Source organism: Drosophila tropicalis, unplaced genomic scaffold (assembly GCF_018151085.1).
Source record: "Drosophila tropicalis isolate 14030-0801.00 unplaced genomic scaffold, ASM1815108v1 contig_593, whole genome shotgun sequence".
NCBI classification, from domain to species: Eukaryota; Metazoa; Arthropoda; class Insecta; order Diptera; family Drosophilidae; genus Drosophila; species Drosophila tropicalis.
The window spans coordinates 11176277-11189221 of record NW_027173070.1 but is presented as its reverse complement, the minus strand read 5'-3'; the positions used below and the strand labels follow the sequence as shown (position 1 = coordinate 11189221).

At 35.7% G+C, this 12945-nt stretch overlaps 1 protein-coding gene across 1 annotated transcript; it reads left to right on the top strand.

Moving 5' to 3' along the window:
* The first annotated feature begins 7534 nt into the window (after positions 1–7534).
* LOC137578134 (trypsin 3A1) lies at positions 7535–8368 on the top strand. The gene has a single exon (XM_068291781.1). The coding sequence runs from the start codon at positions 7535–7537 to the stop codon at positions 8366–8368; it is 834 nt and encodes a 277-aa protein (XP_068147882.1).
* The last annotated feature ends 4577 nt before the right edge of the window (positions 8369–12945 follow it).

Here is a 12945-nt window from a genome sequence, read left to right as displayed (position 1 = left end):
TGTAATTAACTTTCTCCTTGATTAAGTAAGGGTATAGATTTGGTCGGTGCTCTTTTTGCTCTGACATTGTGTGCATTTCATTTTTCCTAGCATACTTTTCAGCGTCGGCAAAACAAATGAGCCACAACGATTCCATCAGCGAGGGGGCAGGAGGGCTGCAAGCACTGACATTGCCACCAACATCGTCGTCGTCGTCGTCTTCGTCGTCATTGCTGAGCCTTTAGCTGCTGCTTCACAGCATGAGGGTACAAGCCAGTCAGCCAGCCAAAGCAAAGTATACTAAAGTCTCTCTGTATTAGTCTATGAAAGTTGGCTACATCTTTGGTTATTCCTTCATTCTGTTGTGTTTTCTTTTGTTTGTTGCTGCTGCCGTTCTTGTAGTAGATGTGGGTCACAGGGTCGTGGTGTGTGCAAATTGCAAGAAAGGCAGAAGCAAAAAAAGAAGGGAAGAGGGGTGAAAAGGCGAGTGTTGCATTCACCGTGCTGCGTGTGCGAATACAACGACGACATGTTGACTATACATTTTCAAATAATTTCTGATTAAGCTCTTTCTTTTTGCTACTCCCACTACCAACCACTACTTTTTCCACTCTTTACCTCATGCTGTGTGACAAATGCAAGGGGTGCCCAGGAAAGGGGGTCTTTCCAGCTATGGGTGGTATGAGGAGGGATGGGGTAGGGTAGTGTGCTGACATATAGCATAGCATAATTTACTCTTACTTGTGCCTTTTGCGCGAGCGCAACTAATTTTTGTTTTGCCACAAAGATTTATGGTACTGAAATTATGCTTTAAAAAGTTCAGCATATGTCTTTGCTTGTTGTTGTTGTTTTTTTAGTTAAGTAATTTAATATACTTTAATGCCAGCTCATTCTTACCTAACTCTTCTCTCACTCTGTTGCCCCCCTCCTTCTCTTTCACACACACACACACACACACAAATATACATACATAATGCATAGTTAGTGTATGCGCATATAAAAGACATGCATTATGAGAGCTGAGCTAGAGCAAGCTAGGCGATGGCAAAAGGGGTTGGTGGACGGTGATGGGTAACAACAAAAACAACATTCAGCCAACATGAGCAGCAAAATGTTCATAAAAATGCAAATGTGCAAAATGGTGCGCGAAAGAGAAAGAAATCATCATAAAAAAGGATGTGTGAAAAGGGCAGAAACAAATATTCGCGGCAAAGGCTGTCTCTCTCTCTCTCTCCCTATCTCTCTCTGTCACTTTTTCTCGCTGACATTTTAAGTGCATCTTTGTAAAATATTTAAACAAAGAATAATTACACACACCCGCACACGTAACAGCTCACACACTCACTTACACTCTCACAGCATTATCAACTTAATGCGCCTTGAATTTACCTATTTCTATACATAAAACCTGCTGCCTGTTTGTCTGGTGTGTGAGTTTGTGTATGTGTGTGTGAAGTCAGGTGTGTGTATAAGCTTTTAAATAATTTATATTGAAATCAGTTTCTATGGATACCTACAATATTTATAAAAATGCATTCAGACTAGAAAAATGACAAAAATGATTCAAGTTTTGATTTAGAAAGCTTAGAAAATTTTGGTTTTTTTCGAAATTGATCAAAAACTTTATACGGATCGGTGTTTATTTCGATTTCAAGTTAAGACCCAATGTTTTATTTGTACAGGTTTTAATTGTTCAACTACCAATATATATGGGTTGGGTTGCCTTTCAGGTCTTGAATACTCTTGCCCTTTTGAAATTTACTTTAACCATTCCCCATTTCATTTAGCTTGAAAGAAGATTTTTGAACCCTGTCGCCTTTTACCTTTTTTGACAATTTCGTGACTAAATCTTAGTTGTAAAATAAGTTAAAAATGTATATATTTTAACGATATTTCTGCTAGAAGGTGGAGATATATACTTAGGTATACACTTATGTAGTATGAGCCATATAATTTCCGCTTAACTAAGCAAAAACAAAGACATAAACCAAACATGAGGCCATTTGCATTGCCATTTTGAGGAGAATAGAATAGAAAAAACGCCGCAAAAAGTAAAAAAAAAGAGAGGAGAAGAAGAGGATAACCGAGCAACTCCCATTTGAAATTCGTTGCCTTCAGCTAGACAGCTTTCACACACTTTCCGCTTTTGTTATTATGCGTATTATGTTAGCTCTTTTTGTATGCTCCTTCTTAGAACACCTACCGCTCCCCTACTACCTTTACCCTACCAAACAGTGAAAAAGGGGCCAGAGTAGGGAGAGAAGTCTGCCACTTAAATTTTACTTTATACGCGTATTTTTATAGCCATTTCAGTAAGAGATCAACCAAATGATGAACTTTGAATATATCCTAGGAAAAAATACTTTCTTCCTGGTTGGATCATACGAACTTCATAGAGAAATAGAGCTGATAAGGAAGCCTATAGGAAGTTCATAAAATTTTAAAAGTTACCAAACTTATGCTTAGGGATAAACTTTTTAATCTGGTTCCAAATATACCCTTTCTAGAGTTCAGTTAGCAGGGACCTTAAAAATATATATTCAGATAGAAAAATGTGCTACACACATGCACACTCAAATACCCACACACATGCATATTTACATACATAAGTGGCAAGCTGACAGCAAAAAAAAAAAAAAGCGGTGAGAGAGAGGAAAAGCGGTGGGGTAATGCGAATGGGGAATGGAATGCTGAAAAGCACTAAAAAGTATTATCTAAATGATAATTTGTTGCGTTGTTTGTTGAGTAATGTAATTTTCCTATGCTGAGTGGAGAAAAGGAGAAAGAGAAAAGCATGCATAAACCATAGACAAAAGTAGACAAAAGGCACTAACCGTTCCCTCTAGCAGCCCTACGGCCACCTCGCTTTCCCCACATCCCCTCCACACGCAATATCATCCTTCAACATGCATGCATAATATGCGTATTTCCGCTTTGAGCTCGTTTGCTCTTTGTGAAAAAACTTCTCCACTTTCTTTTTTGACTTCCTTCTGTTTGAATTTCGCGACTAAATAAAGTTCAAGCCAAATAATTCAGAGACAATTCAATCGTCAGAGAGAGAGGAATGAAAGGTTGGTAGAGGAGTCATCATCAAGTTTAGCTATTTGTTGCATTTTTGCAGATTTCCTTTACCTGTGCTATCAATTGAAATTGCCCAAGTTCCGTTTTTTGTTTTTATTGATACCCTGTAGCTGGTATGGATATAAAATATGCGAATAGCAGAGAAAGAAGAGAAATAAAGTAACAATGTTTCTACTTTTTTTCATGTTCCAAACTTGTTAATCTTTATTAATGAACTAATTATATCTAAAGCTTTGAAACCTGGGACTTCAGTAAGATTTACGTATGTATATTTCACTAGTTTTTCATAGTTGAGTTAACTGTCCTAAAGTGTCTTTAATTCTAGGTTTTTCTAGAATTGTAGACCAAAATTATTATCTTCTATCTTTTCTTTCCCCCTCGAAGGATCTTTGATTCACCGATTTACTATTGATTTGTCTGAAAGGAATATGAAACACAATAGGGTATCTAAAATTCGTCAATGACATTTTAACTGATTTATTTTTGTACTTTTGTTTTATTTCATTTTCTTTATTTTTCGAATTTCTTTGCAATGCAATTAAATGCCGAACAAAGTTTGAAAATTGAATTTGAAGAAAAGCCAAGAGCAAAAGCTCTGAAATTCAATTCTGTTGCGCTCGATTGCGTTGCATTTCAATATAAATATTTATTTTATTTAAACACACACAAACACAGAGAGAACGAGAGAGAAAGAAAAAGGGGGGAAGAGAGGGGAAAATGGACTAGTTGCAGTTGACAGTAAAAGATGTTGTGAAGTCGCATTTGTTTTAGTCAATGGCAAAGCACAAAGTCACTTCGTGTCCAGTCAGACAAACAGACAGAAGACAGAGACAGAGACATAGAGTTACTGAGAGAGTGAGACAGATAGACAGTTCGATGAAAGTTCGAAGTGAGTTGCTGCAATTCGAATTCAATTTTCCAACTGATTTTCTATCTCTGTTCCTGTGTATGTGTGTGTGTGTGGAAACTTGTCGACTGAATGCATTGCCATAACTTTGGCTTAGCTAAGGGCTATCCAAGACCTGACTTGGTGTCACTACCAATGGCTTAGCTGCGGGGCATTAAGGGCATCAGTTGTGTGCAACATGAAATTGGGTTTTGCACAAGAATTTCCTTGTCCAAATAGTTGGCCAATTTTCAGTATATAAATACTTAATGGCCAAGCAATGCCTGCTTACGTCTTAAGAAAGACAGCATTTTTAGTAAACGTCATCGTCTACTTATTTCGGCTTATACAATTATCTGAGAAAGCATGAAAATTCTATCTGGTAATATCTATCCGCTTAGTATAGAGTTCGTTGCACCTCAAAATATGCAACAATAACTTTTTGATTGCTTTTCGTAACTTAATAGTTGTCTAGAAAGAATCTATGCCTTTGAGGATTATTTTTATCCATGAGACACTCCAAAATTTGTTTCTATCTTTCAAAAAAAATTTTTCACTGCCTCAACGTTTAATATAAAATTTCCCTTACCGTTTCTATACATTAAAATAATCTAATCTAATCTAATCAATATTTTGGATATGTTCTTTGATCTTCTTTTTCTGCAATCATCAACTTTGATAAATAATGTATAACACATACTTTGCCTTGACTTTTTCTTGACAAGAATCTTAAATCAAATATTTTGCAGTTCAGTTGACAAATATATTTTAAGAAATCAGATATTCTTTACTTTTAATCTCAATCCAAATAGTTATATCTAACAAAATTCTTATTAAACTTGCCGCTAAATATTTCGAACATGTCTAGTCGTTTATTCAGTGGTTTCTATAATGGATTACTCTGCGGCATTAGTTCGTATGCTTGCTATAAGATTGATCCCTTGACTCAGCCCTACGGCTTTGCCTCCTGTGTTGTTGCCTGCTCTCAGGGATTACTTGGTTTGGTAAAAGCCTACAACGACAGGGATAAAGAATTGGTTATGATAAGCAAACGTCCAACGTATCGTGATATATTGCATGTGGCTCAAATTTCTCTTATCAATTTGGGTATATATAAGCAAACTGGATATAAACGGAGCTCCATCCTATTTGGTTTATGTCTGGGACCATTAATTTACTGCTTGGCCCTTGTGCCCAAGAAGAAAATCTGGTTGGATTTGATGTCAGGAATTAATATCATTTCGTTGCTTCATCTCATGAGACTTGAGGGCAATTGGACTTATTTTGTAATGGCATATTTGACCCTCTTGTCGAGTTATGGATCGGACTTTATGAAAGATTGTGGCTATAAAAATATTGAAGAACCGATCACATGTCTATCACTAAGTTGCATCGCCTTGCTGACCATTAAAGCAATGACACAGGGCAAATAGTTAATAGAAAATAAATGAAATTCAAAAATGTGTGACAGATCTCTATGTTGGGAAAGGAATAACGGTTTCTACATTTTTCAGTGTTATTTTGATTTTGGCAAGTTTAAGAAAAGAGTTTGGGGAAAAAAATTACCAAAGTTATGTAGGGGTAACAAAATTAGGAGAGCCCAAAATGAAGCGTGAAGGAAAAAAAATTATATAAGAATCGGTTTGAATTCCTACAATTTGGCTTATTAGATCAAGCGACTATAGTGGAATTGAGGTTTGCTAAAGCTCAGGAAAAGCCTTCCAAAAAGTAGATGTGAATTACAAGGGAAAAGAGTTTAATGAAGAAAAAAAATGTGTGGCAAAGCTAACAAGGGGGTGCTTTTGTAGATTTGTTGTTTTTGTGCGTATAAAGTGTGTTTAGTGAAGGACTCACGTCTTTATAATTTTTACTTCACAGTCTAGCCAAACTGCCAGATCGTTCAGTTTGTGACTGTAGGAGAAAGTTAACATTGAAGAATAAATAAATAATTAAGAAAGGTAGAACCAAGGCGAAACCAAAAAGGTTTGCCAAAGAAAAACTTTACAAAAACAGAGAACGATAGTGTATAGACGTCCTTTGGCTGCAAGTACAGTCACCACCAATTGTGTAAATACGAAAATACAACAAATTAAAGCAGACACCGAAACACGGCAACCTCAGTATGCCCTTTCCTGCACCACTCACTCGAGTCTGTCTGTGTGACTGTGTGTATACCCACATGGTCTGCAATGCATTCGTTGCTTTTACTAAACACGTCTCGATGTGTTTTCGAGTTTTGTAACTCATTTGCAACTAAACTGAGTTCATTAAAGTTAATTTGAACGTGCAACATTGGCATGCCACCGAATGTAGAGGCAATGGCAACGCCAACAAGGTGAAGACAACCTAAAAAGGGGGCAAGATGGCAGAGAGATGGCCACACAATGGCAAAGTACATGCAATACCTTGGGCACCCTCTGGTACCCCCTTCCTGGCTTCCCCAGATTCTGGCACGTGGCTTAGCGTCGATAAGTTTGACATTTGCACAACGTAAAATGACAACTGCAAACCCAAGCCAAAATGCAAAATGAGAGAAGGGGCAACGCCAGCAAAAGGAACACAGTATAAAAAAAACAGTAAAAAGAAAAGTTGGCAACGCCTGCAATTCTGCAGTGCGCTGACATTTGCATTTGTCCTGGCAAACACGCATAGCAGGTAATGAAGGAGGGCTAAAGAGAGTGGAGAACGCAAGAGCCAGGCTGGGCTGAAGGCGAAGGCAAAGAAAAAGCTTTCAAATTAGTGACAGCTCCTAGAGTTTTCCTGCACCCCGACCCCATTCTATTTCTTTTTGCTGTTGCGGTGAAGGAAAAACTGCAAATAATTAGCATTCAACTGCAGCAAAAAAATGCATTATATTAAAAACCCAATTAAATTCCAGTTTTAATTTTTTATATAAGAAATGCAATTAACAAAGGTTCGTGTATTGTGTACCGATATGTATATAGATATATAAATAGGTAAGCATATGTATATATTTTTTGATTAATTCTGCTGATTTCAAATGGATTTTCTAAATACAATTTATTTTTTACTTAGAGCATTCAAAATATCAATTGCATTAAGTACTTGTCAATGTATTTTAATGTGATTTACCACTTAGGAACAGTTTTGTAAGAGTTCATATCAGGCCCTTGAGTTGTCGTTTTGTTTGATTTCAACTTATTAATAAACATTATCATAAGCTTATTGTCGTAAGCTAATGCAAATTGCTATTTAAAATACTAAAAGAAATTGTTTGAAGCTGAATCCAACAGAGATTAGTGTAAATTCTTGTAGATAGTGTGATTTTTCATATTTTCCTCATTTCACTTTTTTTTTTGCCACTTATCAAGGTTTTGGGGTCAAAGTCAGATAAGAAAAAAAGCAAAAAAAACGAAAAAATTACATTCAAATATTTTACAACTGATAAAGATAGCAAATAGTTGACTGACTTCAAGATAAGGCGAACTTGAATAATAACAACAACAACACTAATTGACAACAGATTGCATTAACTTATTTTTTGGTTGTTGACCTTGAGGAAAGTTATATATAAAATGAATCAAAGGGAACTACTCTCAGTCATTCGTAGTTGAAAATTTCGGTAAAATGGCTTTACTTACCTCCCTTAGCTTAGGTCTTCTTTTGAGCTTGTACTCCTTTGCAATGGCTTATCCCTATGACGGGCGCATAGTGGGCGGAGAAGAGGTCAGTTCTGTGGAGGATTTTCCCTATCAGGTGTCGGTGCAATTAAATGGTCAACATATTTGCGGTGGAGCCATTATTGGTGATCATTTCGTATTGACAGCTGCCCATTGCTTTGAGGAGCCTTGGACCGAAATCGATTACAGTGTACGTTTGGGCACCTTGGAGCATGCTCATGGTGGACAATTGTTGAGCCTAAAGCGCATCATACGCCATGGTGGCTACAATTCACAAACCCATGACAATGATCTGGCCCTGTTGCTACTCAATGCCAAGCTCAATTACACCGAAAAGCTGCAGGCTTTGCCATTGGGCGATGAATTGACCATCGACACACGTCTCATGGTCAGCGGCTGGGGCTTTCAGAGCGAGGAGGGTGAAGAAGGTGTCTCACCAGTGCTGCGTTATGTGGATGTCGACCATGTGGCCATGGAAGAGTGTCGCTCGGCTTATAGGCAAGTCTTGCCCATCACTCGTCACATGATTTGTGCTGCCCGCGAGGGTCATGACAGCTGCCAGGGGGACTCCGGTGGTCCGCTTGTCGGTTATCAGCCAGGCCAAGGGCAAGGTAAACTCTTTGGCATTGTTAGCTGGGGACTAGGCTGTGCCAATCCTCAATATCCGGGTGTCTATGCGAATGTGAGTGCCTTTCGGAACTGGATTGACGCCCAGGTGGGAGCCTGGGGCTGGCAGCAACTTTTAGGTGGTTGGAGTGGCCTTCAAAGAACTGAATATTAGTCAAAAATAAATTAACAAAATGAGAAGTTCTCTAAAATTAGTTTAAATTATATGAAAATGTTGTGTGAAACCTTTGGATATATGTAAGTCGATGGAAGATTTGTAAATACTATTTTTTCATCGTAAGAAGTCATTAGTTAATATATATAATAAATTTAGACGACTCAAATAAAACAAAATTTCGGTTTCAGACACTTCTTTAACCATTTCTGTTTGTATTTTTAAATATGTACTTTCAATCGTTAAATTATGAGAATTGTTTTCTGTTTCTGTTTTTACTGTTCGTTTGAAAAGCATTTATCGGTTATAGAGTTGCCAAGTTTTGCAAATAAACAGACAAATTTCATTTCTTGCTTTCTTCAACTCTCTCTTTTTCTCATACGATTAATGTTATGAAATGAAAAACATAATTATAAGAAAGAAATCTTTATTTGAAACACAAACTTTTTAATATATTTTGCAAGATTTTGTACGTATTGAATTTGTTTTTGTGGAAATATATTATTTTTAAATATACACACATTCTTTATATTTTTAAATCATTGATATTTTTTAAATTCAGAACTTGTTCAGGTTTTTTTTTTTTTTCAAATAATTCTTGGAGTTTTTGGCATTTTAAATGGGGGGTTTCTTTTCTGTGGTTTCTATGGCTGCAATTTATTATATGTTCCAGCAAAAGTTTTTATTTTAGTTTCATTTTGTTTGTTTTTTCGGTGGTGGCTGCTGCTGCCGTTGATGTGATTCATAAGTTACCTTATTTTAGTGGGTTTCCATGATTTCTTTTTTGGGATGTTTTGTTTAAATAAATCAACTGGCAACTAACCGCAACACCGACACTGGCAGACAAGAGTCAGTCAGTCATTTGCTGCCACAGTTGCCTCTGTTGCCCCTGCTGCTGCTGCTGTTGCTGTTGCTGTGGTTTTCACACTTTTTTGGCTCTTGCCACACACACCGAGAGAAAGAAAGAGAGAGACACACAGAGCGTTTTTGGCAAACACCGCGTCACAGTTATCTTTGGTGTTATTTCAATTTGTTTGTTTGCTTTTTGGTTTTTTTTATTCCTTCCCTCTTTTTGGCTTTGAGCCCACACAAGTGGCTCAGTTGAATGACCTCCAATCATCGACAAAAATTGTCAGTGTCAATTATTGAATTGCTTTGCGCCCTAAGCCTTTTGCTTATGGAATGAAATGGAATTGAATTGGTTGAGTTTTGGGGTTTTCGTGCTGCGTTTCAGACATAATCTTGATATTTGGCTAATCGGCACACAGTAAGCCAATAAATTACCGTAAAGGGGCTTAAAAATATATACGAAATATCCATATAGACCATAAATAAGCCTAAATGTCAGTGGGAATAACAAACAATCCTTGGCCCAAAGTGAAAGTCTATGCCAACACAAAGACAGAGATAGATGACAAGAAGCAAGCGAATGAGGAGAATGAGAAAGGGAAGGGCAACGAAAGCATGATAGGTAGTGACAGAAAATGGGCATGGCTAACCTTTAACTTTAACCTTTTTCGAAGAAAATAGGAAATATTTTAACGCCAATTTCCAATTAAATGTCACACCAAAATTGACATTTAATGTGTGAATTTCTTAAACATAAGATTTTAGATAAACTACAAAGGATGTGTATGCGGTAAATGGAGCAAATTTATAAAAAGTTTATATTTTAAATAGAAATAAGATAAATAAAGTAAGAAGATCATCGTAATTAGATCATTCTGAAAGGTTCAACTCGGTTTTCTATATTCAATTTCTTCTATGTGAATGGTAATCGTATGTATGTAAATAGTTAGTTTAACAATAAAAGATTGAATTAGCCGGCTCGAGGTCAATCTTACAAAAGAAGATTATTTCAAAGGTAACACACAAAAAGGTGAGCAGGTTGTCGGTATAGCTATTTCAAGAACTACCAAGTTCTATCATAAGCAGACTTTGCTAAAGAACTCCAGATTTGCAATAGCCATACCATGTCTTCAACGATAAAACTAGTTGGGAATTACATCGATTTAAATTTCAATAGGTCGTAATCTCTAACCAGATTAAAATATTGATGCTAAAGAAGCAATGAAATAAAGGTGAAAGAATTCAAGATTAAATTTTAACTCGTTACGATTTGAAGATAAACTTTTCTGTAATATTAGAAATTGGAAGTTTAGACTTTTGATGGTGTTGTTTAGTTGAAAATTTAAAATGTTGAGATTGGCAACCACTCTTTTTGCCTTGTATTCCTTTGCCATTTTCTTTGTTATCTTTGTAGTATTTGTTATAGATATTGGCAGCTGTTTTGCTATTGCCGCATAGCAATTGGTTTTCGATTTCAAAACCACCACCAACATCTCCTGCTTAACTCTCTTCACCCACTCCCACTACAGGGCAATCTCATTTCGCATGATTTTCACATATTTCACATGCTTCACATGTTTACAGCGCATATTGATCAGTAGAATAAGCATAAATCGTGGCAGATGTGCGATTGAGAAAAATCCATCTACATAGAAACATACAAATATGTATACTACAGCGGGGGAGTATGGAGGCTTTGAGGTTGTGAAATTCTATTGCAATAAACTTTGGCAAAAGTAATATGAGTTGGCCACACACAAAACTCATAAAGTAAAAAATGTTGCGCTCTTTTTTAACTTGTCTTTGTGAGTTTATTAACTGATATTTTTTTCGTTATTAGCTTTTCTGAGTATATGTCATGTTTAATTAATTGCTGGCCAAGGCAATTAGCATAGAGTGAGATTACAGAGATAGACAGTGAGATAGACAGAGAGAGACATATTAAAGCGAGAGAGAGAGAGCGAACCTTCAAGTGTCAGCAACAGCAAATTGAATTTTGTTAGAATGCAAAATGTATCTATCCATTTTATCTATCCGTCTGTAGTTATAAATGTAGGTATGTATGTTGTATGTATGTATGTATGTATGTATGGCTGGAAGGCAAAATGAAACAATTAGCAAGATGTGCGGCCAGGCAAGGCTGTTGCCTTATCATACCCATAACCTTTCTGCCCACCCAAGACAAATTAAAATCTGTAAAATGTGAAAATGTAAAATGTATCTTATGCAGTCAGTCAGCTCTTGACCCCCATGGACTTACCCACATGCCTCATACCAGAATTTAAGTTTGGCCTAAAATATTTATGCAATTTATTTTTGTCTAAACTAATAAGTTGCCATGTTGTTGTTTGTACTTGTGTTTGTTTATTTGTTGTTGTTTTGCATTTAGTGCAGGTTGTTTTATCTCATAATGAAATATAGTATACTCTATGCAAATATCTGAATATTTGTGTATATATACATATATGCCAAAAGATTTTGCCACTGCAGGCCATGCATTTGAGTTGAGTTCTCTGCCTGCCTGCCTGCCTTGTTGCCTCTTGAGGCAAAATGTTGTTAACATATTCATTGAATTTGTATCTGCATTCTGCATTTTGTGCTTATGAATTTGTATCTTGTATGAAATAGTATATGGAAACGAACAAATGTTTCGTAGCAGTGCGAGACCGTGAAATATGACGCCTCAAGAGACTGCAAGTAATTGGTCCTTGGCCAAAAGAAACATTTCAAATTTTGTAGTAAATAAATATATTTACATATATTTAGTATTTAATTGCCAACTTAAATGAAATGCATTTTCATTTCGTTTAAAATTAAACACATTTTGTTAATGCTGACAATGATGATAAGGTTACTTAGCCAAGTGTAGAGATAAAAAGCTACACAAAATGCAAATATTTGAGCAACTTGAGGGGCAAACAAAATGAAAATACAGAAATATGAGTGTTAAAATCTACCTAGTGGGCGTCTTAGTTAAATTATTTGTTTGAGATGTTCTATTTTTTGAGTTTTGTATTTAATATTATAATCATTGATAACATAAGTTTAAATTTCTATTTGCTTAAGTAAAATGCATTGTTCCTTCTAGGACAGTTTATAATCAAACAAACTAACAAAAATATGAAAAATAACAAATCATTTTGTTTGAACGTCGCAGTAATTCTATATTTTCGCTATTTTCAACACTATTACGTAATTTCACAACACTAATTTAGTCATAAAAAGCAAAGAAAACTACAGAAAACAACCAAAATCGTTTAAAAAATTAAAAGAATATCTGATATATAAATGACAAAATGCTTTTTGATTTGCTCAATGAATCTTAAAACACAGTTTTTCAATCATTTTTCTGAAATATTCGACATTCTTTGCTTAAAAACATTTATTAATTCTTTCACTAAGGATTCTTCTTATTCGAATTTTCTCAGTTGTCAATCAAAGTTTAGTTTTAACATTTATTAGCAAAAGTTTTGATTGTCAAATGATAATTAAACCACCGCATTAAATACATATTTTGTGTAAAGTGATTCTGAGCTTGTTTACAGATGCCGTCAATTGGCCAGTGACTATGAAAAACTGTTGAGTAAGACATTTCTTTTCGTTCTTTAAAATGTATTCAAAAATGAATATGCTTTTGCTTTTTTTTTTTTGTTTGCCTCTGTTCATGGCCAACTGTTGTGCAACAGTCAAATCGTCTGCATTAATATTTCATGTTTTCGAATGTGAAT

Excerpts from the sequence above, each read along its gene's own strand:
- LOC137578134 (XM_068291781.1), top strand. The coding sequence starts at position 7,535 with ATGGCTTTACTTACCTCCCTTAGCTTAGGTCTTCTTTTGAGCTTGTAC.